General features: G+C 47.9%; 2 protein-coding genes across 2 annotated transcripts; one reads left to right on the top strand and one right to left on the bottom strand.

The window, feature by feature from the left end:
- Nucleotides 1–7,841: 7,841 nt before the first annotated feature.
- Nucleotides 7,842–12,335, bottom strand: LOC119283466. Its single transcript, XM_037563009.1, has 2 exons — nucleotides 11,851–12,335; nucleotides 7,842–7,956 (listed from the first exon to the last, which is right to left on the bottom strand). Exons 1-2 carry the CDS (start codon nucleotides 12,321–12,323, stop codon nucleotides 7,842–7,844), a joined length of 588 nt encoding a protein of 195 aa, XP_037418906.1. The 5' UTR covers nucleotides 12,324–12,335.
- A 5,649-nt stretch (nucleotides 12,336–17,984) lies between these two features.
- On the top strand, nucleotides 17,985–18,808 carry LOC119285495 (calcium-binding protein CP1-like). Its single transcript, XM_037564785.1, has one exon. The coding sequence runs from the start codon at nucleotides 18,100–18,102 to the stop codon at nucleotides 18,601–18,603; it is 504 nt and encodes a 167-aa protein (XP_037420682.1). The 5' UTR covers nucleotides 17,985–18,099; the 3' UTR covers nucleotides 18,604–18,808.
- The last annotated feature ends 3,363 nt before the right edge of the window (nucleotides 18,809–22,171 follow it).

Below are 22,171 nucleotides of genomic sequence, written 5' to 3'. Positions count from 1 at the left end.
TAATCTCGAAATACGCCAACCCAACATCGACCATTGGAGACACCTGTAGTACTCCTTTATAATCACCCATTTACGTTGTGACGTTTGGTAGTACCCAAAGTGTTCCTCCGGTAAACGGGAGTTGCATAATCTCATAGTCGTAGGAACATGTATAAGTCATGAAGAAAGCAATAGCAACATACTAAACGATCAGGTGCTAAGCTAATGGAATCGGTCATGTCAATCAGATCATTCTACTAATGATGTGACCTCGTTAATCAAATAACAACTCATTGTTCATGGTTAGGAAACATAACCATCTTTGATTAACGAGCTAGTCAAGTAGAGGCATACTAGTGACACTCTGTTTGTCTATGTATTCACACATGTATTATGTTTCCGGAAAATACAATTCTAGCATGAATAATAAACATTTATCATGATTATAAGGAAATAAATAATAACTTTATTATTGCCTCTAGGGCATATTTCCTTCAATCTCCCACTTGCACTAGAGTCAATAATCTAGATTACACTGTAATGAATCTAACACCCATGGAGCTTTGGTGCTGATCATGTTTTGCTCGTGGAAGAGTCTTAGTCAACGGGTCTGCAATATTCAGATCCGTATGTATCTTGCAAATCTCTATGTCTCCCACCTGGACTAGATCCCGGATGGAGTTGAAGCGTCTCTTGATGTGTTTGGTCCTTTTGTGAAATCTGGATTCCTTTGCCAAGGCAATTGCACCAGTATTGTCACAAAAGATTTTCATTGGACCCGATGCACTAGGTATGACACCTAGATCGGATATGAACTCCTTCATCCAGACTCCTTCATTTGCTGCTTCCGAAGCAGCTATGTATTCCGCTTCACATGTAGATCCCGCTACGACGCTTTGTTTAGAACTGCACCAACTGACAGCTCCACCGTTTAATGTAAACACGTATCCGATTTGCGATTTAGAATCGTCCGGATCAGTGTCAAAGCTTGCATCAACGTAACCTTTTACGATGAGCTCTTTGTCACTTCCATATACGAGAAACATATCCTTAGTCCTTTTCAGGTATTTCAGGATGTTCTTGACCGCTGTCCAGTGATCCATTCCTGGATTACTTTGGTACCTCCCTGCTAAACTTATAGCAAGGCACACATCAGGTCTGGTACACAGCATTGCATACATGATAGAGCCTATGGCTGATGCATAGGGAACATCTTTCATATTCTCTCTATATTCTGCAGTGGTCGGGCATTGAGTCTTACTCAATTTCACACCTTGTAACACAGGCAAGAACCCTTTCTTTGCTTGATCCATTTTGAATTTCTTCAAAATTTTGTCAAGGTATGTGCTTTGTGAAAGTCCAATTAAGCGTCTTGATCTGTCTCTATAGATCTTAATGCCTAATATGTAAGCAGCTTCACCGAGGTCTTTCATTGAAAAACTTTTATTCAAGTATCCCTTTATGCTATCCAGAAATTCTATATCATTTCCAATCAGTAATATGCCATCCACATATAATATCAGAAATGCTACAGAGCTCCCACTCACTTTCTTGTAAATACAGGCTTCTCCAAAAGTCTGTATAAAACCAAATGTTTTGATCACACTATCAAAACGTTTATTCCAACTCCGAGAGGCTTGCACCAGTCCATAAATGGATCGCTGGAGCTTGCACACTTTGTTAGCTCCCTTTGGATCGACAAAACCTTCTGGTTGCATCATATACAACTCTTCTTCCAGGAATCCATTCAGGAATGCAGTTTTGACATCCATTTGCCAAATTTCATAATCATAAAATGCGGCAATTGCTAACATGATTCGGACGGACTTAAGCATCGCTACGGGTGAGAAGGTCTCATCGTAGTCAAGTCCTTGAACTTGCCGAAAACCTTTTGCGACAAGTCGAGCTTTGTAGACAGTAACATTACCATCAGCGTCAGTCTTCTTCTTAAAGATCCATTTATTCTCAATCGCTTGCCGATCATCGGGCAAGTCAACCAAAGTCCATACTTTGTTCTCATACATGGATCCCATCTCAGATTTCATGGCTTCTAGCCACTTTGCGGAATCTGGGCTCACCATCGCTTCTTCATAGTTCGTAGGTTCATCATGATCTAGTAGCATGACCTCCAGAACAGGATTACCGTACCACTCTGGTGCGGATCTTACTCTGGTTGATCTACGAAGTTCAGTAGTATCTTGATCTGAAGTTTCATGATCATTATCATTGGCTTCCTCACTAACTGGTGTAGGTGTCACTGAAACAGTTTTCTGTGATGAACTACTTTCCAGTAAGGGAGCAGGTACAGTTACCTCGTCAAGTTCTACTTTCCTCCCACTCACTTCTTTCGAGAGAGACTCCTTCTCTAGAAATGATCCATTCTTAGCAACAAATGTTTTGCCTTCGGATCTGTGATAGAAGGTGTACCCAACAGTTTCCTTTGGGTATCCTATGAATACACATTTCTCCGATTTGGGTTCGAGCTTATCAGGTTGAAGCTTTTTCACATAAGCATCGCAGCCCCAAACTTTAAGAAACGACAACCTTGGTTTCTTGCCAAACCATAGTTCATAAGGCGTCGTCTCAACGGATTTTGATGGTGCCCTATTTAACGTGAATGCGGCCGTCTCTAAAGCATATCCCCAAAATGATAGCGGTAAATCTGTAAGAGACATCATAGATCGCACCATATCTAGTAAAGTACGATTACGACGTTCGGACACACCATTACGCTGTGGTGTTCCGGGGGGCGTGAGTTGCGAAACTATTCCACAGTTTTTCAAATGTACACCAAACTCGTAACTCAAATATTCTCCTCCACGATCAGATCGTAGAAACTTTATTTTCTTGTTACGATGATTTTCAACTTCACTCTGAAATTCTTTGAACTTTTCAAATGTTTCAGACTTATGCTTCATTAAGTAGATATATCCATATCTGCTCAAATCATCTGTGAAGGTGAGAAAATAACGATATCCGTCACGAGCCTCAATATTCATCGGACCACATACATCGGTATGTATGATTTCCAACAAATCTGTTGCTCTCTCCATAGTACCGGAGAACGGTGTTTTAGTCATCTTGCCCATGAGGCACGGTTCGCAAGTACCAAGTGATTCATAATCAAGTGGTTCCAAAAGTCCATTAGTATGGAGTTTCTTCATGCGTTTTACACCGATATGACCTAAACGACAGTGCCACAAATAAGTTGCACTTTCATTATCAACTCTGTATCTTTTGGTTTCAACATTATGAATATGTGTATTACTACTATCGAGATTTAGTAAGAATAGACCACTCTTCAAGGGTGCATGACCATAAAAGATATTACTCATATAAATAGAACAACCATTATTCTCTGATTTAAATGAATAACCGTCTCGCATTAAACAAGATCCAGATATAATGTTCATGCTCAACGCTGGCACCAAATAACAATTATTTAGGTCTAATATTAATCCCGAAGGTAGATGTAGAGGTAGCGTGCCGACCGCGATCACATCGACTTTGGAACCGTTTCCCACGCGCATCGTCACCTCGTCCTTTGCCAGTGCCCGCTTATTCTGTAGTCCCTGTTTCAAGTTGCAAATATTAGCAACAGAACCAGTATCAAATACCCAGGTGCTACTGCGAGCATTGGTAAGGTACACATCAATAACATGTATATCACATATACCTTTGTTCACCTTGCCATCCTTCTTATCCGCCAAATACTTGGGGCAGTTCCGCTTCCAGTGACCAGTCTGCTTGCAGTAGAAGCACTCAGTTTCAGGCTTAGGTCTAGACTTGGGTTTCTTCTCTTGAGCAGCAACTTGCTTGCCGTTCTTTTTGAAGTTCCCCTTTTTCTTCCTTTTGCCCTTTTTCTTGAAACTAGTGGTCTTGTTAACCATCAACACTTGATGCTCCTTCTTGATTTCTACCTCCGCAGCTTTTAGCATTGCGAAGAGCTCGGGAATAGTCTTGTTCATCCCTTGCATATTATAGTTCATCACGAAGCTCTTGTAGCTTGGTGGCAGTGATTGGAGAATTCTGTCAATGACGCAATCATCTGGAAGATTAACTCCCAATTGAATCAAGTGATTATTATACCCAGACATTTTGAGTATATGCTCACTGACAGAACTGTTCTCTTCCATCTTGCAGCTATAGAACTTATTGGAGACTTCATATCTCTCAATCCGGGCATTTGCTTGAAATATTAACTTCAACTCCTGGAACATCTCATATGCTCCATGACGTTCAAAACGTCGTTGAAGTCCCGATTCTAAGCCGTAAAGCATGGCACACTGAACTATCGAGTAGTCATCAGCTTTGCTCTGCCAGACGTTCATAACATCTGGCGTTGCTCCAGCAGCAGGCCTGGCACCTAGCGGTGCTTCCAGGACGTAATTCTTCTGTGCAGCAATGAGGATAATCCTCAAGTTACGGACCCAGTCCGTGTAATTGCTACCATCATCTTTCAACTTTGCTTTCCCAAGGAACGCATTAAAATTTTGACGGAACAACAGCACGAGCCATCTATCTACAATCAACATAAACAAGCAAGATACTATCAGGGACTAAGTTCATGATAAATTTTAAGTTCAATTAATCATATTATTAAAGAACTCCCACTTAGATAGACATCCCTCTAATCCTCTAAGTGATCACGTGATCCAAATCAACTAAACCATGTCCGATCATCACGTGAGATGGAGTAGTTTTATCGGTGAACATCATTATGTTGATCATATCTACTATATGATTCACGCTCGACCTTTCGGTCTCCGTGTTCCGAGGCCATATCTGCATATGCTAGGCTCGTCAAGTTTAACCTGAGTATTCTGCGTGCGCAACTGTTTTGCACCCGTTGTATTTGAACGTAGAGCCTATCACACCCGATCATCACGTGGTGTCTCAGCACGAAGAACTTTTGCAACGGTGCATACTCAGGGAGAACACTTCTTGATAATTTAGTGAGAGATCATCTTATAATGCTACCGTCAATCAAAGCAAGATAAGATGCATAAAAAGATAAACATCACATGCAATCAATATAAGTGATATGATATGGCCATCATTATCTTGTGCTTGTGATCTCCATCTCCAAAGCACCGTCATGATCACCATCGTCACCGGCGCGACACCTTGATCTCCATCGTAGCATCGTTGTCGTCTCGCCAATCTTATGCTTCCACGACTATCACTACCGTTTAGTAAAGCATTACATCGCGATTGCATTGCATACAATAAAGCGACAACCATATGGCTCCTGCCAGTTGCCGATAACTTGGTTACAAAACATGATCATCTCATACAATAAAATTCAGCATCATGCCTTGACCATAGCACATCACAACATGCCCTGCAAAAACAAGTTAGACGTCCTCTACTTTGTTGTTGCATGTTTTACGTGGCTGCTACGGGCTTAAGTAAGAACCAATCTCACCTACGCATCAAAACCACAACGATAGTTTGTCAAATAGACTCCGTTTTAACCTTCGCAAGGACCGGGCGTAGCCATACTTGGTTCAACTAAAGTTGGAGAGGCAGTCGCCCGCAAGCCATCTCTGTGCAAAGCACGTCGAGGGAACCGGTCTCGCGTAAGCGTACGCGTAAGGTTGGTCCGGGTCGTCTCGTCCAACAATACCGCTGAACCAAAATATGACATGCTGGTAGGCAGTATGACTTGTATCGTCCACAACTCACTTGTGTTCTACTCGTGCATATAACATCAACATCATTAACCTAGGCTCGGATGCCACTGTTGGGTTTCGTAGTAATTTCAAAAAAATTCCTACGCGCACACAGGATCATGTGATGCATAGCAACGAGAGGAGAGTGTTGTCTACGTACCCAACACAGACCGACTGCGGAAGCAATGACACGACGTAGAGGAAGTAGTCGTACGTCTTCACGATCCAACCGATCAAGCACCGAAACTACGGCACCTCCGAGTTCGAGCACACGTTCAGCTCGATGACGATCCCCGGACTCCGATCCAGCAAAGTGTCGGGGAAGAGTTTCGTCAGCACGACAGCGTGGTGACGATCTTGATGAACTACAGCAGCAGGGCTTCGCCTAAACTCCGCTACAGTATTATCGAGGAATATGGTGGCAGGGGGCACCGCACACGGCTAAGGAATCGATCACGTGGATCAACTTGTGTCAACTTGTGTGTTTAGAGGTGCCCCTGCCTCCATATATAAAGGAGGAGAGGAGGGGAGGCTGGCCGGCCAAAGAGGGAGGCGCAGGAGAGTCCTACTCCCTCTGGGAGTAGGATTCCTCCCCCCAATCCTAGTCCAACTAGGATTCCTCGGAGGGGAAGGGAGAGAGGGGGGCCGGCCACCTTCTCCTAGTCCTAATAGGACTAGGGGAGGGGAAAGAGGCGCAGCCACCTTGGGCTGCCCCTTTCTCCTTTCCACTAAGGCCCATGATGGCCCATATGGCTCCCGGGGGGTTCCGGTAACCTCCCGGTAACCCGGTAAAATCCCGATTTCACCCGGAACACTTCCGATGTCCAAACATAGGCTTCCAATATATCAATCTTTACGTCTCGACCATTTCGAGATTCCTCGTCATGTCCGTGATCACATCCGGGACTCCGAACAACCTTCTGTACATCAAAATGCATAAACTCATAATATAACTGTCATCGTAACCTTAAGCGTGCGGACCCTACGGGTTCGAGAACAATGTAGACATGACCGAGACATGTCTCTGGTCAATAACCAATAGCGGGACCTGGATGCCCATATTGGCTCCTACATATTCTACGAAGATCTTTATCGGTCAGACCGCATAACAACATACGTTGTTCCCTTTGTCATCGGTATGTTACTTGCCCGAGATTCGATCGTCGGTATCCAATACCTAGTTCAATCTCGTTAACGGCAAGTCTCTTTACTCGTTCCGTAATACATCATCTCACAACTAACATATTAGTTGTAATGCTTGCAAGGCTTATGTGATGTGTATTACCGAGAGGGCCCAGAGATACCTCTCCGACAATCGGAGTGACAAATCCTAATCTCGAAATACGCCAACCCAACATCGACCATTGGAGACACCTGTAGCACTCCTTTATAATCACCCATTTACGTTGTGACGTTTGGTAGTACCCAAAGTGTTCCTCCGGTAAACGGGAGTTGCATAATCTCATAGTCGTAGGAACATGTATAAGTCATGAAGAAAGCAATAGCAACATACTAAACGATCAGGTGCTAAGCTAATGGAATGGGTCATGTCAATCAGATCATTCTACTAATGATGTGACCTCGTTAATCAAATAACAACTCATTGTTCATGGTTAGGAAACATAACCATCTTTGATTAACGAGCTAGTCAAGTAGAGGCATACTAGTGACACTCTGTTTGTCTATGTATTCACACATGTATTATGTTTCCGGAAAATACAATTCTAGCATGAATAATAAACATTTATCATGATTATAAGGAAATAAATAATAACTTTATTATTGCCTCTAGGGCATATTTCCTTCAGCCCAGAGCTGCGTCGCCCAGTTGCAGGTGATGAGGAGGTGCTCCGCCGTTTCCAGGTTACGTCGACACAACGGGCAAAAATAGGAGTCTGGCCATTGTCGAGCAAGTAGTCGATCAGCCGTGAGGAGCCTATTCAGGCCAAAAAGCCATGCAAACAGGCGGCACTTGGCCCGCGCCCAGGCGCTTCACACGGAGGTCCACAACGGCGACCTCGTGGAGCCGAGGAACTGTAGCCTGTATGCGGACGCCACCGAGAAACAACTATTTTCAGTGAGTTTCCAGGAGAAGACATCAGGCTCCCCTGGCCGCAGCTGCACGTGAGTGATCGCTGACCAGAGATGCACGAAGGCAGGCAAACAACTCGCTCGTGATCCGCCCTCTCAGGTCCAAGACCCATCGACCGCCATGAGCGCCTCCCGCACCGATTGAAACTTGCGCCTGGATGCCGCGAAGAGCGCCGGGGCTAGGGTGAACGACACGCGGCCCTCAAGCCAGCTATCGAACCAAAAGCTAGTGTGGTCACCACTGCCTATGATCGCCCGCATTGCCGCCGCAAAGATGGCTTTGTCCGCGATCTTGCAAGGCGTTGGGAGGCCGATCTAGGGCGTAGTGGGGGGGACACGCTCCAGCCACAACCAGCGGAGGCGCAAGGCAATTCCGAAGCAATGCAAGTCAATGATGCCAAGGCCTCCTAGTTGCCTTTGCCGACAAATCCTGTTCCAAGCAATCTTACAGTGCCCACCATGACATGATTCCTTGCCTTTCCAGAGCCACGCCCAACGCAGCTTGTCGATCTCGGCCCGCGCCCAAGCAGGAAGCTCAAACACGGACAGCCAGTACATCGTGAAGGCAGATAACATGGCATTAAGGAGGACCAGCCTGCCCGCCATGGATAGTAGCTTGGCTTTCCAGAATCCAGTCGCTCCCGGATCTTCTCCAGAAGAGGCAAGATGGCAATCTTGCGTAGTTTCCGGAGGGAGAGCGGCATGCCGATGAATTTGCATGGAAAGGAGGTTGTAGCAGCCCAGAGCGGTCTAGTGATATCAGCAATGTCTAGGAACTCGCAACGGATAGGGATAATCGTGCTCTTCTCAAAGTTGCCGTGCAAACCACTGGCCATGCCAAAGAAGGTAAGGATGGCACACACAGTGGCCAACTCAGCTTTAACGGGGTTGAGGAAGAGCGCAACATCATCCGTGTAAAGCGAGGTGCGAAACCACGGTATCCTACCCCGTTGCGGCAAGATCGACCCCGCGGCATGCCTCGTCAGTTTATGCAACGTTATTTACAAGGTGATCTCAAAGTGCCTCGTCAATCGTTTGCGCCCCATGTTGGATGGGATCATATCAGAAACTCAGAGCGCGTTCATCCTAGGCAGATTAATTACGGATAATGCCATAATTGCTTTTGAATGTTTCCACAAGATTCAACACTGTAAGAAGGGGAGGGACAATTATTGCGCTTACAAGTTAGATCTTGCCAAGGCGTACGACAGAGTGAGCTGGGTTTTCCTAGAAGGTGTTCTCCGGAAGCTTGGTTTCTGCAATACATGGACCAAATGGGTGATGCAATGTGTCAAATCAGTCAGGTATTCGGTCAAGTGCAACAGCGAGTTGTTGGAACCCTTTCTCCCTTCCCGAGGCCTTCGTCAGGGTGATCCTTTAAGCCCTTATCTCTTTCTCTTTGTGGCGGACGGTCTGGTACTTCTTTTGAAGAAGGAGATTGATGCCAATAGACTGAGCCCGATCAAGATTGCTAGAAACAGCCCGGGCATCTCAAATCTTCTGTTTGCAGATGATAGCTTGATTTTCTTCAAGGCTGTGCCAGAACAAGCGGAGGTCATAAAGAAGGCTTTGGACACTTTTCAAAAGTGTACGGGTCAACTCCTTAGCCAGAACAAATGCTGCTTACTCTTTAGTGAGGTTTGCCAGCCGGGATCAAGAGAAGAGATTAAAAATATTCTGGGAGTGGTAGCCGAGTCCTTTGAAAGTAAGTACCTTGGGCTCCCCACTCCGGAGGGAAGAATGAAGGACGAGCAGTTTCAACCTATTATGGACAGGTTTGGAAAAAGATGTAGTAACTGGTCGGAGAAGTTTATGTGGTTTGCAGCAAAGGAAGTTCACGTGAAATCGGTCGTGCAGGCCCTTCCAACATTCATCATGAGTGTCTTTATGGTATCAAAAGGTTTCTGCAACAAATATGAGATGATGATTCGGAAATTCTGGTGGGGAGAGGACGAGGGACAGAGAAAGGTGCATTGGATGGCGTGAGATCGTATGATCAAACCAAAGAGGGCGGGGGGTATAGATCTTAAAGACATGCACTTGTTCAACCAAGCTCTTCTGGCGAAACAGGGATGGAGGCTCATTCAAAATCCAGACAGCCTGTGTGCAAGAGTTCTCAAATCAAAGTATTATCCGAATGGGAACCTTTTAGACACAGTATTCGCCTCAGATTCGTCCCCGGTCTGGAGAGCCATTGAGTTCGGTCTGGAGCTGCTTAAGAAGGGTCTGATATGGCGAGTGGGGGATGGAAAAAGCATTCAAATCCAAAGGGATCAGTGGATTCCAAGGAGAGAGGGTCTCATGACGGCCTCCTTCATAAGGCGGTCCAGGATTCGATGGGTCAACCAACTTATGTTACCCGATAGGAAGGAATGGAATGTGCCTCTCATAAGACAACTCTTTTACCCCTTTGACGCTGATGAGATTTGCAAGATCAATGTCCCGCGGTCAGAGGTAGGCGATTGTGTTGCTTGGCATTACGAGAAGAATGGATCTTTCTTTGTCAGGAGTGCGTATAGACTCGCGGCTTCAATCCGGGAGCAAGTGCGGCACATCCCATCGAGCTCCACAAGTGATCCAAACGACCGAAGTATTTGGGACCTCATCTGGAAAACTAGAGTCCCGGGGAAGGTCCGTATACTTGCTTGGAGAGTGGCAACTAATACCCTGGCCACAAAGGAGAACAAATGGAAGAGATCACTGAAAGTGGATGCAACGTGCAGCTTATGTGGTAATGCCATAGAGGATGAATATCACGCTGTTATCGCATGTACTAAAAGCAGGGCCCTAAGGACTGCCTTGAGAGGTGTATGGAAGCTACCGGCTGAACACAAGCTTAGGTTCACCGGTGTTGATTGGCTGCAGGTTGTCTTATGCACGGAAGACAAAGTAACGCGCGCCAGACTGCTGCTTCTCCTGTGGCGTTGCTGGCATCTCAGAGAAGACAGCATGCGGAATAACGGGAGAGAATCGATCGGGGCCTCGGTGCAATTCTTAATGCAGTACGAGGAGGACCTCAACGACGCAGGGGCAGCTGATGATAGGCTGAAAGGGCGCACAGATTGGGAGGAAGGAGAGAGAAGTACCAGGATGCTGTCGGCCAACCAGGAGAACAAATGGAGTGCTCCGGTTCGCGGAACCGCAAAAATCAACTCTGACGCTGCTTTCTGTGCAGCGACAGGAGAGAGTGCGGCGGGGGTGGTGGCCCGAGATCATAAAGGAGGTAATAGCACCCCAGGTACCCTAACTTGCACACAATGTGATGATCTAGTCCCAAAGTTGCAAAACTAGACCAACCCATACCCCAACTTGCATCCAATGTGATGATTTAGTCCCAGGCCAATCAGAGCTCGCCAATTGGCTGGGCCGGTCAGCGCTGGCAGTTTTGCACAAAACCCCCTGCTGTTTCTCTGATTCAACCCGCAGTTACCCCCCACCTGAATTAAATCTGTCACACGCTCAGCGTTGGCCGGAACCGCACCCGGCGCCGGCGAGAGCTTCTAGCTGCAACCCGGGTGAAAAGCCGGCATGACGAGGGGCACAAAAAAGATGCGCCCTTTGTTGTGCTGTTTCCGTAGGTTGCAAGTGGGGAAGAAGGAGCGGCGAGCGTTAAATCGACGGGACGGCACGACACGGCTGTGTGGGCAGGTCCGGTGGAATTGGTGCGAGGAACGCAGGAGAAGGCTGTGGCTTGGGTCGAAATCGACGGAGACGAGTCCTCCAAGGCTCCAACTGAGCGGAGCGGGAGGAGAGGAGCTGGATTTGGTTGCCGTAGCGGCGATGGGGATGGCCGGCGAAGAACAAGCCCCACCTCCAAGCGCGAGCGCTTGCACGCACGCATTGTGCTCTGCTCCTTGTACTCCGAAGGCGAGAGAGGGCACCTCCGAAGGCGAAGGCTGCGACGAGATGGAGGGAAGCGCGCGACACCCGGCACCGGCAGGCACCATTGTTGAAGGAGCGCTTAATGCATCGCGAGGAAGAGAAAAGAAACAGAGAGCAGAGAGCAGAGCTTGGTCGTCTCTTGTCCCCTTGCCATCTCTGCCGGATCCCCGCCCCACCCAACCAGCGCCGTCCATCGGCCAGCGGAAGATGATTTCTTATGCACCAGACGTCGTGGATGGCCGGCCGGCCGACCGGGGTCAAGTAAAGTGGCCTATGTTGGCACCGGAGACGGGAGGGAGAGGAGGATGGCGCGTCGGTTGGTGTTGAGATTCGGCCTGAGCACAAGAGCGGCGGCGAGGGATTTCTGCAGGGAGCGGAGGATGGTGGTCGTGCGCGCGAGATTGGGGTGGCCGGAACCGCGATGCCCTGGATGCCGACGGTGGCGCACTTGGAGGTGGCGCCGCTGTAGCCCATCACGGTGAGGATGGTGACGTAGAGGAAGAGGAAGGTGGCCATGAACTCGGCGATGCCGGCGCGGTAGAAGGACCAGGACTTGAGCTCGCCGGGCTCGAACTGCGGCGCCGGCGGGGGCTCCTTGTAGTCCTTGTCCTCGGACCCCTGCGCCGCCGTGCCGATGGGCTGACGCTCCGAGTACTTGTTCGCCCCGAGCCGCACGTCCTCCTCCTTGCCCTCCATCGCTGCTGCAGGACCGGACGTGAAGTGGGTTCCTCTGACAGATTTAATTCAGGTGGGGGTAACTACGGGTTGAATCAGGGAAACAGCAGGGGGTTTTGTGCAAAACTGCCAGCGCTGACCGGCCCAGCCACTTGGCAGCCAATTGGCGAGCTCTGATTGGCCTGGGACTAAATCATCACATTGGATGCAAGTTGGGGTATGGGTTGGTCTAGTTTTGCAACTTTGAGACTAGATCATCACATTGTGTGCAAGTTAGGGTACCTCGGGTGCTATTACCTCATCATAAAGGGATGGTTTTCCTGTCGGTCAGCAAAAAACTCCCGCCCTGCAGCAATGTAGAGGAAGCCGAGGCGCGAGCGGCTCCGGTCGGCCTTCAGACAATGAGGAGATACTTCAATGGCGAAGTGGTACTCGAGATGGACAATCAGATAATTATAAAGGAGCTATCATCCCAGCGCCCGACCCGAAGCGCCTACTATGGCCTAATCATGGATATGAAGGAGGAAATGAAGGGTTTTACTACTTGCAACGCCCAATTTGGGAGCAGACAAAGTAACAAATTGGCACACGAGCTAGCGGCATTGAACAGGAGCAAGGGTGATAAAGTGATGATTGCAGACGTCCCAGAAAGTCTACGATCGCTGATGTTGTCCGAGTCTAGTGCTCCTCCAGAGTAGTTTGTCCTACTCTGTCCTCAAAAAAAAAAAAAAAGATCGACCCCGCGGCTACCACCATGTCCAGGACGCGCTGCAACGGCTCCATTGCCAGGATGAACAGAATTGGCGATAGTGGGTCACCCTGCCTAAGGTAGGCCGCAGCAGTGTTGGATTCAATTATTTTGCGTTATTCGTTCTCCTCAATCGTGTGGTAGGCCGTCCGGCTAGGGAGAGATGTGACATATCCGACGTACGAAGGTTGGAGCTGTACTATGGCTCCATCCCACGGGTCCTCTGGTCACAGGGCAAAGGGCGAATGCATGGCCACAAAAGTGGAGAGTAATTCCTGCTGCCACGTCGCGCGGTTGTCGTCCAGTCACATGCACGCTCGACTGACTTGATGGCAGCAGGCGATCGTTTTTTGTCGTGGATCGTGTGGATTCACGGGCGGACAGCAGAGAGCACATGCCCGTGGCTGTGGATGCCCTTTTCCATTTGTCAGGCCAACTCCACCGCGCGACCCTATCTTATCCAGTCCCGTTTATTTGGGGTAAAACGAATAAAAAAGGCAGCCCAGCACGTGACAGTCCGGACCCATCTTATCCGTTTTGTGTCCGGGCCAACCCATTTCGAGCGCAAACTTGCGCCGGGTTTGAGTCGCGACGGACAACAAACGGACGCGCGCTCATCCGCGTCGGGGCCTCGTAGCAGGCGGCCAACTACCTCCCACCCGCCCACATCAATGCGCACGAGCAGGCGGTCTCATCTATCATTCGCACGTCGAACGGTCGCCGTCCTTCTTTAAGTGGGAAGCGTGGACGGGTCGTCGTCCACACTGCCCCACGCCACCCCGCGGCCTCCTCGAAATCTGACAGCGGCTGCTCCCAAACCCTAGCCAAGACCTCGCTGCCCGGCCGCCCGCAGCCATGGGCCTCTGAAACTACGGCCACAAAGGCAAGCACGACCGCGAGGCTAGTTCCTCGTCGGGACGCCGCTACGGCTCGGTGAAGAAATAGAAGCCCGCCTCGCCATCGCCACCACGCCGGGCCCCCGCGCCGCCCGCCTTCTCCATCGCGCCCACGTCCGCCGGCGAGCGCGACCGGCATTACATCCGGGCGTCGGTGTGCCGCCGTTATTGGGAGACGAGGACGCCGCTCCCCTGGAGCGACGTCCATCTCCCCAATAACTGGCATCTCTCCGTCGACCGGGTCCCGATCCCGCCGGTTCCCACGAGCGGCCGTGCGCGCGACGAGGAGATCGAGCACCGCCCCCGTCCACCACGCACCTCCGGCCCACCTCTGGACGCCGCCGGCCTACGTCGACCTCGTCAGCGACGACGACGATACCGGCGGTCAGTGAAGACGGCGACGGGCACGACACCGACGGGCGCGGCAGGAGCGCGCGGGAGGCGCTTTTATATTTTGTTTTATATGTTAATTATAAAACTGGGCCTTTTAAGTGGCCGTGGAAACTGGGCCGTTTTGTGGCCGACCCCTATATATGTTTTATGTTTTTTTAAAATGTGTTTATTTTTTTAGTTATTTTTATATATTTTTTATTCATGTCCATCCCGGACACGATTTGAACCCATCGACGCAAAGCCGGACACGGATGAATTTATCGGCGCCCCAAAAAGACAAAACCCGGTCAATCCGAACATCCGTTTGAGTTGTGCGGTGGAGTCGGCGTCAGCATCGTTTGGCTGTTTGCGGATTCGCCATGGTTGCAAGCTGGTTTTTACCGTCGGCACGAGAATACGGTTCCGCCTCCACGCAAATTGGAATCGGAAGCTTTTGTCGGTATTCGCGGCACATGGGCACTGCTAGAAAGAACGTTGCGGGAGCATTCCGTATCCGATTTTGCATAGGTAAGTGAGAAACAGCTCGACGCCGATGGGTTCGTAACCGCGTTTGTCACCCTATACGTATTTGTCATCCATATTTGACTGGTGGTTACAACTTACCAGTCGTACTCAAGTGATTTTAGGAAACCGGCATGCTTTTTTAAAGTTATTTTTTAAGTTAAAAGCACCGGGATCCTAGAACTTGCTCATAATGTGATGGTTTGATCCTACAACTTGTAAAATGACCCTACCCAGTCCCACAACTTGCACCTAATGTGCAACTTTGGTTCTGGACCAATCACAAAGCGACAAGTGGACTCGTCGGGCCTGAGCCAGTCAGAGCGCGTTTTTGCAAAGAGCCCCCTGCCTTTCATTAGAATCAACCCGCTGTGCTGTGCAGTCAGGCAGGCAGGCAAGAAAACCAAAGCTAGGCTGGAATGGAATGGCAGCGTTGCGCAACAGTCGGCCTGGCTAGCCCCACGCTTCTCACTGCTCAATTTTACCCGCATGTCTCATGGAGCCATGAACGTATGGAGTTTTCACTCTTGAACGTTGTTGGATCACAGATCGGTGGCCTCCGTCATGCGGTGACTGGAGGAGATATGCGCCACAGCCTGAGCTCGGCTTCCTGCTGAGGCCTCGGACGACGAGCTCGGCCTGCCGCCGGTGGCGGGCGCCTCCTCCTCGTCGAATGATGCCGGGGGCTGGGAGCCGGAGGAGCATTCAGATAGCACTACCAACAGAGCAAGTCATCAAGCACACGAATTTAGACGGCAGAGAACATCATTGATGAGCCACTGCCCATGTCAGATTCATGTGACAGTTAATCGAAGCATCAACAAATAACAGAGCAAGTCATCAGGCACAGGAATTTAGATGGCAGAGAACTGGTTAACTGTAACAGTATCATAATCCTTTCGTTGGATATCATAAAAAAAATTCACAGGATCATGTTCCAAAGCACTCGTGTGGCAAGATAAACTGAGATTCAGGTCACATATGTACTAGCAATGCGCCACCTAGCAACGGTGCCCATAAGTTTGTGAAGTACTCTAGCTAGTGTAGATCTTCGTGGTTCGCCGACGACGATCATGATGGTCTTGCAGAAACGCGCAGCCAGCGTGCCCAGCTCTTGGATTCACAGGCCATGCCAAGCTCTTGGAGAAACGCGTAGCCAGCATGCCCGACTTCGAATAGTACCACCCCATCTGCCATCCCATGGAACCATAAAACCGGCGTCTGCAGGTTTGCAAGAATCCAGAGACAAGACATTTGCAAGAGGATTCAACTACGAAATATAATTGGCTTAACCATGATTTGGTGGGTCGTTGTTACCTTTCTGGCTTCAGGCGTCACCCTGTCAGCAAATGATTTGCTTAGAGGAACCGAACCACTGAAAACAGTACATCCACCTAAAGTCTGGGGGTTGAGCAGAACACTTGCTAGGGCTAGAGCACCTGTGGAGACAGAATGGAAATCAAATTCTCAGTAAGTACTGTCTTGAAACCAGAAATGATTAGATGCATATTTCACCGCCGTACTTCCTTGGCTTAATCCACAAATGTTTAGCGACAGGGAAAAGTTTATCTGTTCTTCATCCAATTAGGTGATACATGGATACAGAAGTACTAGAATAATATAACAGAAATCCACTCTGCTCAGTATATCCAGGCTCTAGTTAATCTGCTTTTATAACATTAGAACACGCACCGATGTGCTTGAATAGCCATGAGGATTCCATACACTTGGTGCAAGAGGTTCATTATATTGCAAAGTGCTATGAAACTTGCTTCGTATTTAAAATATTCAAACAGAGATTTCTGACGCTGATGAGAAAAAACTTCTTTTGTATTTAAAGTATTTCAAACACTGATGAGAAAAATGATGTCATATCATTCTATAAAGTAACAGTGAGAAAATACTAAACCTCATTAGTCTTGAACAATATTTACTTTGTAATATAGGTTGACCTGCAAATAGCACTCTGGCAGTTCCAGTTTACTGATTATTTCCTGAAGGGGGAGCACTGCCAGGATCAATGTGTGAAGCAAGCTTGATTTCTGACACATGCATACTCTGAAGCATCAGCAAATAACACTAACCAACTCTTTAGCAACAAATATGACACACTGAAGAGAGATTGCGAATGGGAGAATGGCTACAGTACACGTAAATCACTCAACAGCAAGCGATTATTTCTGGGAGTAAATTGAGTTGCGGATGATTACGGCGGTTATGGGGACCTCCGGATGCTGAACCACGCATTGATCACCACGTCACCTGCAGCGGCAACACCGCAATCGATCGAGCAACTGAATAAAATCTCAGCTGTGTTTTCAGTTCACTCAGCACAGCGGGTTGATTCTAATGAAAGGCAGGGGGCTCTTTGCAAAAACGCGCGCTGACCGGCTCGGGCCCGACGAGTCCACTTGTCTCTCTGTGATTGGTCTAGGACCAAAGTTGCACGTTGGGTGCAAGTTGTGGGACTGGGTAAGGTCATTTTGCAAGTTGTAGGACCAAACCATCATATTGTGAGCAAGTTCTAGGACCCCCAATGCTTTTAACTCTTTTTTTTTAAGACCGAAGACGCTCTTCAAAAACGACATGCGCGTGGTGTTAGCTACACAGCCTTCCTTCCTTCCTTCCTTCCACACGCGCTCAGGAACGTAAGGTGGATCGAACAGTCACGCGCGTGGTGTTGCACAAGCAGCTTTCCTTGCGAAAGATACTACAAACTCAGCCACAAAAAATTCTGACGCCACGAAGGATCTCACACCGAAAGCGACGGCCAGAGGTCGTACCGGCGACCGACCGGTGATGTCAGCCTACACGTCTTCCCGATTGGACCGGTCCAACCAAGCGCCGAAAACCTGTGGCCCCACGCTCGGCTCCTTGCCCTCCAAGCTTTCTCTCACCTCAAATCGTAAATCAAACCAATTAAATACTCATATCACCCGCGTTGACACAGAAATCGCGAGAAAACCCAGTGCACCACCTCCACGAAACACCCGTGTCCCGGTGGGAATCTGCAAGATCAAAACGTGAGATACAGATATACAGCAGGCCGTAGACGAGGTCCACGAATAGCCCTCCTGGCCAGCTGGAGAATTCTATTCCGCCGCCTATAAATACGGGCCTCCTCTCCTCGCCAAACCCAAATAGCCTCCCAGCCCTCTCTGCCTCCCGAAAAAACAAACAAACAGAGATCGCGCTTCCAATCTAGCTCTGCGGCTGTCGCGAGGCTCCACATTTCCCTCCCCGCAGCGCCGAAGTAAGCATGTGTCCCGGCGGCAGGTACGCGGGCCTTGACCTCCCCGCCGGCGCCGGCGCGGGGGACCTGCGGCCGGCGTTCGACGTGCTGGACGCGGACCACGACGGCCGCATCAGCCGCGACGACCTCAAGACCTTCTACGCCAACGCGGGCGCCACCGACGAGCGCTTCGACGACGACGACATCGAGGCCATGATCACCGCCGCCGACGCCGACCTCGACGGCTTCGTGCAGTACCACGAGTTCGAGGGCCTCCTTGGCCGCGCAGCTAAGGCGGGGGCGGACAGCGGCTGCCGCTCGGCGATGGAGGACGCCTTCCGGCTAATGGACCGCGACGGGGACGGCAAGGTCGGGTTCGAGGACCTCAAGGCCTACCTCGGGTGGGCCGGGATGCCGGTCGCCGACGACGAGATCCGCGCCATGATAAGTATGGCTGGTGACGGCGACAGCGGCGTGGGGCTCGAGGCGCTCGCCAGAATACTCGCCGTGGACTTTGATGCCATCGTCTGAAGAATCTAAAATAATCCGACTGTAAAGCACTAGACTTGATTTTTTGGGACTTTTTCCCCCTAAAATTTGGTTGGTGGGGAGAGCAGGCTGGCGTGAGATTGATTGTTGTGAGTGGTTCTCGTTAACCGTGAGTTTTGAATGTATCGTACTGTTACCCATAAAAAATCGAAAATCTTTGAGAAACATGAAAGATACTATGCGTGTATCCTTGGAAACTTAAACAAGTGCTCTACTCCCCTGCAGGTCATAATACTCCTTCATTCTAAATGTAGTGCGTCCATGTTTTTCGAGATCTAAATTTGATCATAAATTTAGTCAACAAGACCAACTGTGGCGGTAGCAAAAATTATAGCACTTAATTCGTATTTTCAAACTTAGATTTCAAAAAATGCGGGTGCACTACATTTAGAAATAGAGAGAGTATGTCACTAGCATGCAGAGCGCCGGTGTGCGTGGCTGCTTTATTTTTTATATAAGAAAAGAAGACAATGGGTAAGCAACCAATTTAACTCAGATAAATATCGAAAGCTACTAAAAATCAGTTCACCCATGGTTACAAACACTTAGCCACTCTGGAGTCGCCTCCGCTACTCCCTCCTTCGCCGTCATCATCGAAGGTCGTCTAGCAAAGCCCCGCGACGCACAATGGTGGTGAGAACATGCACTGCCTCACCTTGGTGCCTCGAATCCAAGGTCCCGGAGTCGCCATCTCCTTTTCGGTCGGCGAGTGCTGACCTTTTGACAGCTTCTCGCACTCGTCGCCGCCATGGGGAGGCCCCGGATGGATCCGACATGGATGTGGCGGCTAGGCGGGCGACAGCTCCACTGACTGATCTACCTTGCTCACGATCCGGTTATGTTGGCTCCATGGCCGACGGGTCTGGGCAGGGCTATATCCGGTGAGATGGTAGACGTGGTGATGTGCTCCATCTCGATGTTGGTCGGTGTGGTGACCACTGCGGCAGCGGCCGTGCCGCGAATTGTGGTCCCACCAAAAGGTCTTTGCAGGGGTTCTCTTTCCATATCCGGTGGTTGCCTCGGCAGTGAAATGCATTCCGTGGACGACGACTTGAGACATGATTGTGCAGACTGGCGATCAATGTTCTAGCCCAACGCATGCAACTCTTAGGATCACGGAAAAGTGGTGGCAACAACACACAGTTGACTTCGATAGTGGTGCTTCTAGAGTACTCGGTATCGAGCTCTGTGGTGAAAATCCAGGCTTGGCCCGAGTTGGTTATACCTAGCAATGGCTATCTTTTTTACATTGTTACCTTGTTGAAGGCATTACTCGGATATGCTCATACCAGTCCTTCAGGGTGAAAACCTACATTCTTGCCTTCGGAGGTGATTGAGACCATGCAAGACGGAGGACAATCAGCGGGTGCGGCGGCGGCAATTTTTGATGATTGTTTTCACTATGCATGTGATTTTGTGGTGACTAGACTCGAACACGGTAATAGAGAGGGAAACAAAGTTGCTCATGAACTTGCTAGATTAGCTAGATTTTCTTTGACTTCGGATTGGGTTGAGGAGCCTATCAATGAAATTGTAATGATCATCACAAACGATGTACTGATTATTTCTAATAAATAAAGTTTCGATTTAACTCAAAAAGATGATTGGTGTGAATGTGGTCATTCCTGTTGTTTGCCGACTGCGGATTTGATCAGTTCCTTTTTTTCTCTCGCTTAGGCATAACTTTGGTGTTATATTACTTTGTTATTTGCCGGTATTTTGTGTGTGTGTGTGTGCATCCTACCTACGCAGAGGCTGGGTATGTGCTTATTGGGTTTGTATCCACTTGATGCTTCATTTTAAGTAAATAAAACCCACCTTTATTCAAAAGCAAACACTTAGGTACATATTTTAAATATTCCAGGCAAAGTTGTTCCTACCAAGATAGTCAAAGTTTGAAAACTGTCTCGTGCAACCAAAACTTGTACAAAATAAAGCTTTCTTTGAACTAAAGGAAAATTGCTCTTTTATACATTTCAAAGATCATAATTTTACAGATAACACCAAAGGAGAATTGCTCTTGTATACATTTCAAAGATCATATTTTTACAGATAATACCCCATCCAACAATAATAGATGGAAATTGGTAACAGAGGATGGAAAACCAGTAAAAAAGCTGAATTGGAAAATAGAAAGAACTAACATTTATACAAAGGTACACTCTTTTAGCCTCGGTGTTGGCAGCCCAGCCAGAAAACCAACAATGTAATCTGTGATGCATACAAATTTTAGTTAACAAATCAACAAAAGTTGAATGGAAATACTCTAGTAAAAGGATAGAATCTTTGGCATTACATTGCAAGGACGATTTCTTTATACATAATATTTTGAGTACTATATGTTGCATCCTCTCACCCTTAGTCGTGAACAATAGCACACATGAGCAACAGAATATAGATGAATTATCAATCAAAATCAAGCCTAATTCTCACAATCTAAATGGTACTAATTTTGTATACTCTAAGGCACATAATTTTGTTTGATTTTCTTATCCTATGATATCCTGCACAAAAGTGGCTAGCTATCTCATCATAATTAACCTAACTTTAAATAGATGGTAGAATGAGCAAAAAAGATGCTAAGCTTTATACTACTAACGTTTCTATAGGCGTTGGTGTGGGCAACGACGCCATAAAAGAGTCTTGATGACCCACAAGTATAGGGGATCAATCGTAGTCCTTTCGATAAGTAAGAGTGGTGAACCCAGCGAGAAGCCGAAGGAAATGACAAGTGGTTTTCAGCAAGGTATTGTCTGCAAGCACTGAAATTATTGGTAACAGATAGTTTGATAGCAAAGTAATATGTAACGAGCAACAAGTAGCAATTATAACAAAGGTGCATCAAGGTGGCCCAATCCTTTTTGTAGCGAAGGACAGGTCGGAACAGTCTCTTATAATAAGAAAAATGGTCTTGAGGACACACGGGAATTTCATCTAGTCACGTTCATCATGTTTGTTTGATTCACGTTCATTACTTGAGAATTTGATATGTGGGTGGACCGGTGCTTGGGTGCCATTCTTAGTTGATCAAGCCTCCCACTTATGATTAACCCCTCTCACAAGCATCCACAATTACGAAAGAAGAATTAAGATAAATCTAACCATAGCAGGAAACATATGGATCCAAATCAGCCCCTTTCCGAATAGCGCATAAACTAGGGTTTAAGCTTCTGTCACTCTAGCAACCCATCATTTAATAACTACTCCACAATGCCTTCCCTTAGGCCCAAAGATGGTGAAGTGTCATGTAGCCGACGTTCACCTGATACCACTAAAGGAAGCAACAACATACATATCATTAAAATATCGAACGAATACCAAATTCACATGATTACTTATGACAAGAATACTCCCATGTCTGCAAGAACAAAAGTAACTACTCACAAATCATATTCATGTTCAAGATCAGAGGGGTATTGAATATCATTAAGGAACTGAACATATAATCTTCCACCAAATAAACTGACTAGCATCAACTACACGATGTAATTAACACTAGTAGCAACCCACATGTACCAATATGAGATTTTGAGACAAAGATTGAATACAA

Source organism: Triticum dicoccoides, chromosome 4A (genome assembly GCF_002162155.2).
Source record: "Triticum dicoccoides isolate Atlit2015 ecotype Zavitan chromosome 4A, WEW_v2.0, whole genome shotgun sequence".
Classification (NCBI taxonomy): domain Eukaryota; kingdom Viridiplantae; phylum Streptophyta; class Magnoliopsida; order Poales; family Poaceae; genus Triticum; species Triticum dicoccoides.
The sequence above is the reverse complement of the archived record's forward strand: the minus strand, read 5'-3'. Positions and strand labels throughout refer to the sequence as shown.

Bases quoted from the DNA above. Each gene is read 5' to 3' on its own strand.
- LOC119283466 (XM_037563009.1), bottom strand. From the start codon at position 12,323: ATGGAGGGCAAGGAGGAGGACGTGCGGCTCGGGGCGAACAAGTACTCG. The intron at 7,957-11,850 runs GTGCATAAGAAA...TTGGTTCGATAG, and splicing joins CCGGCCATCCACGACGTCTG to CTGGCTTGAGGGCCGCGTGT.
- LOC119285495 (XM_037564785.1), top strand. From the start codon at position 18,100: ATGTGTCCCGGCGGCAGGTACGCGGGCCTTGACCTCCCCGCCGGCGCC.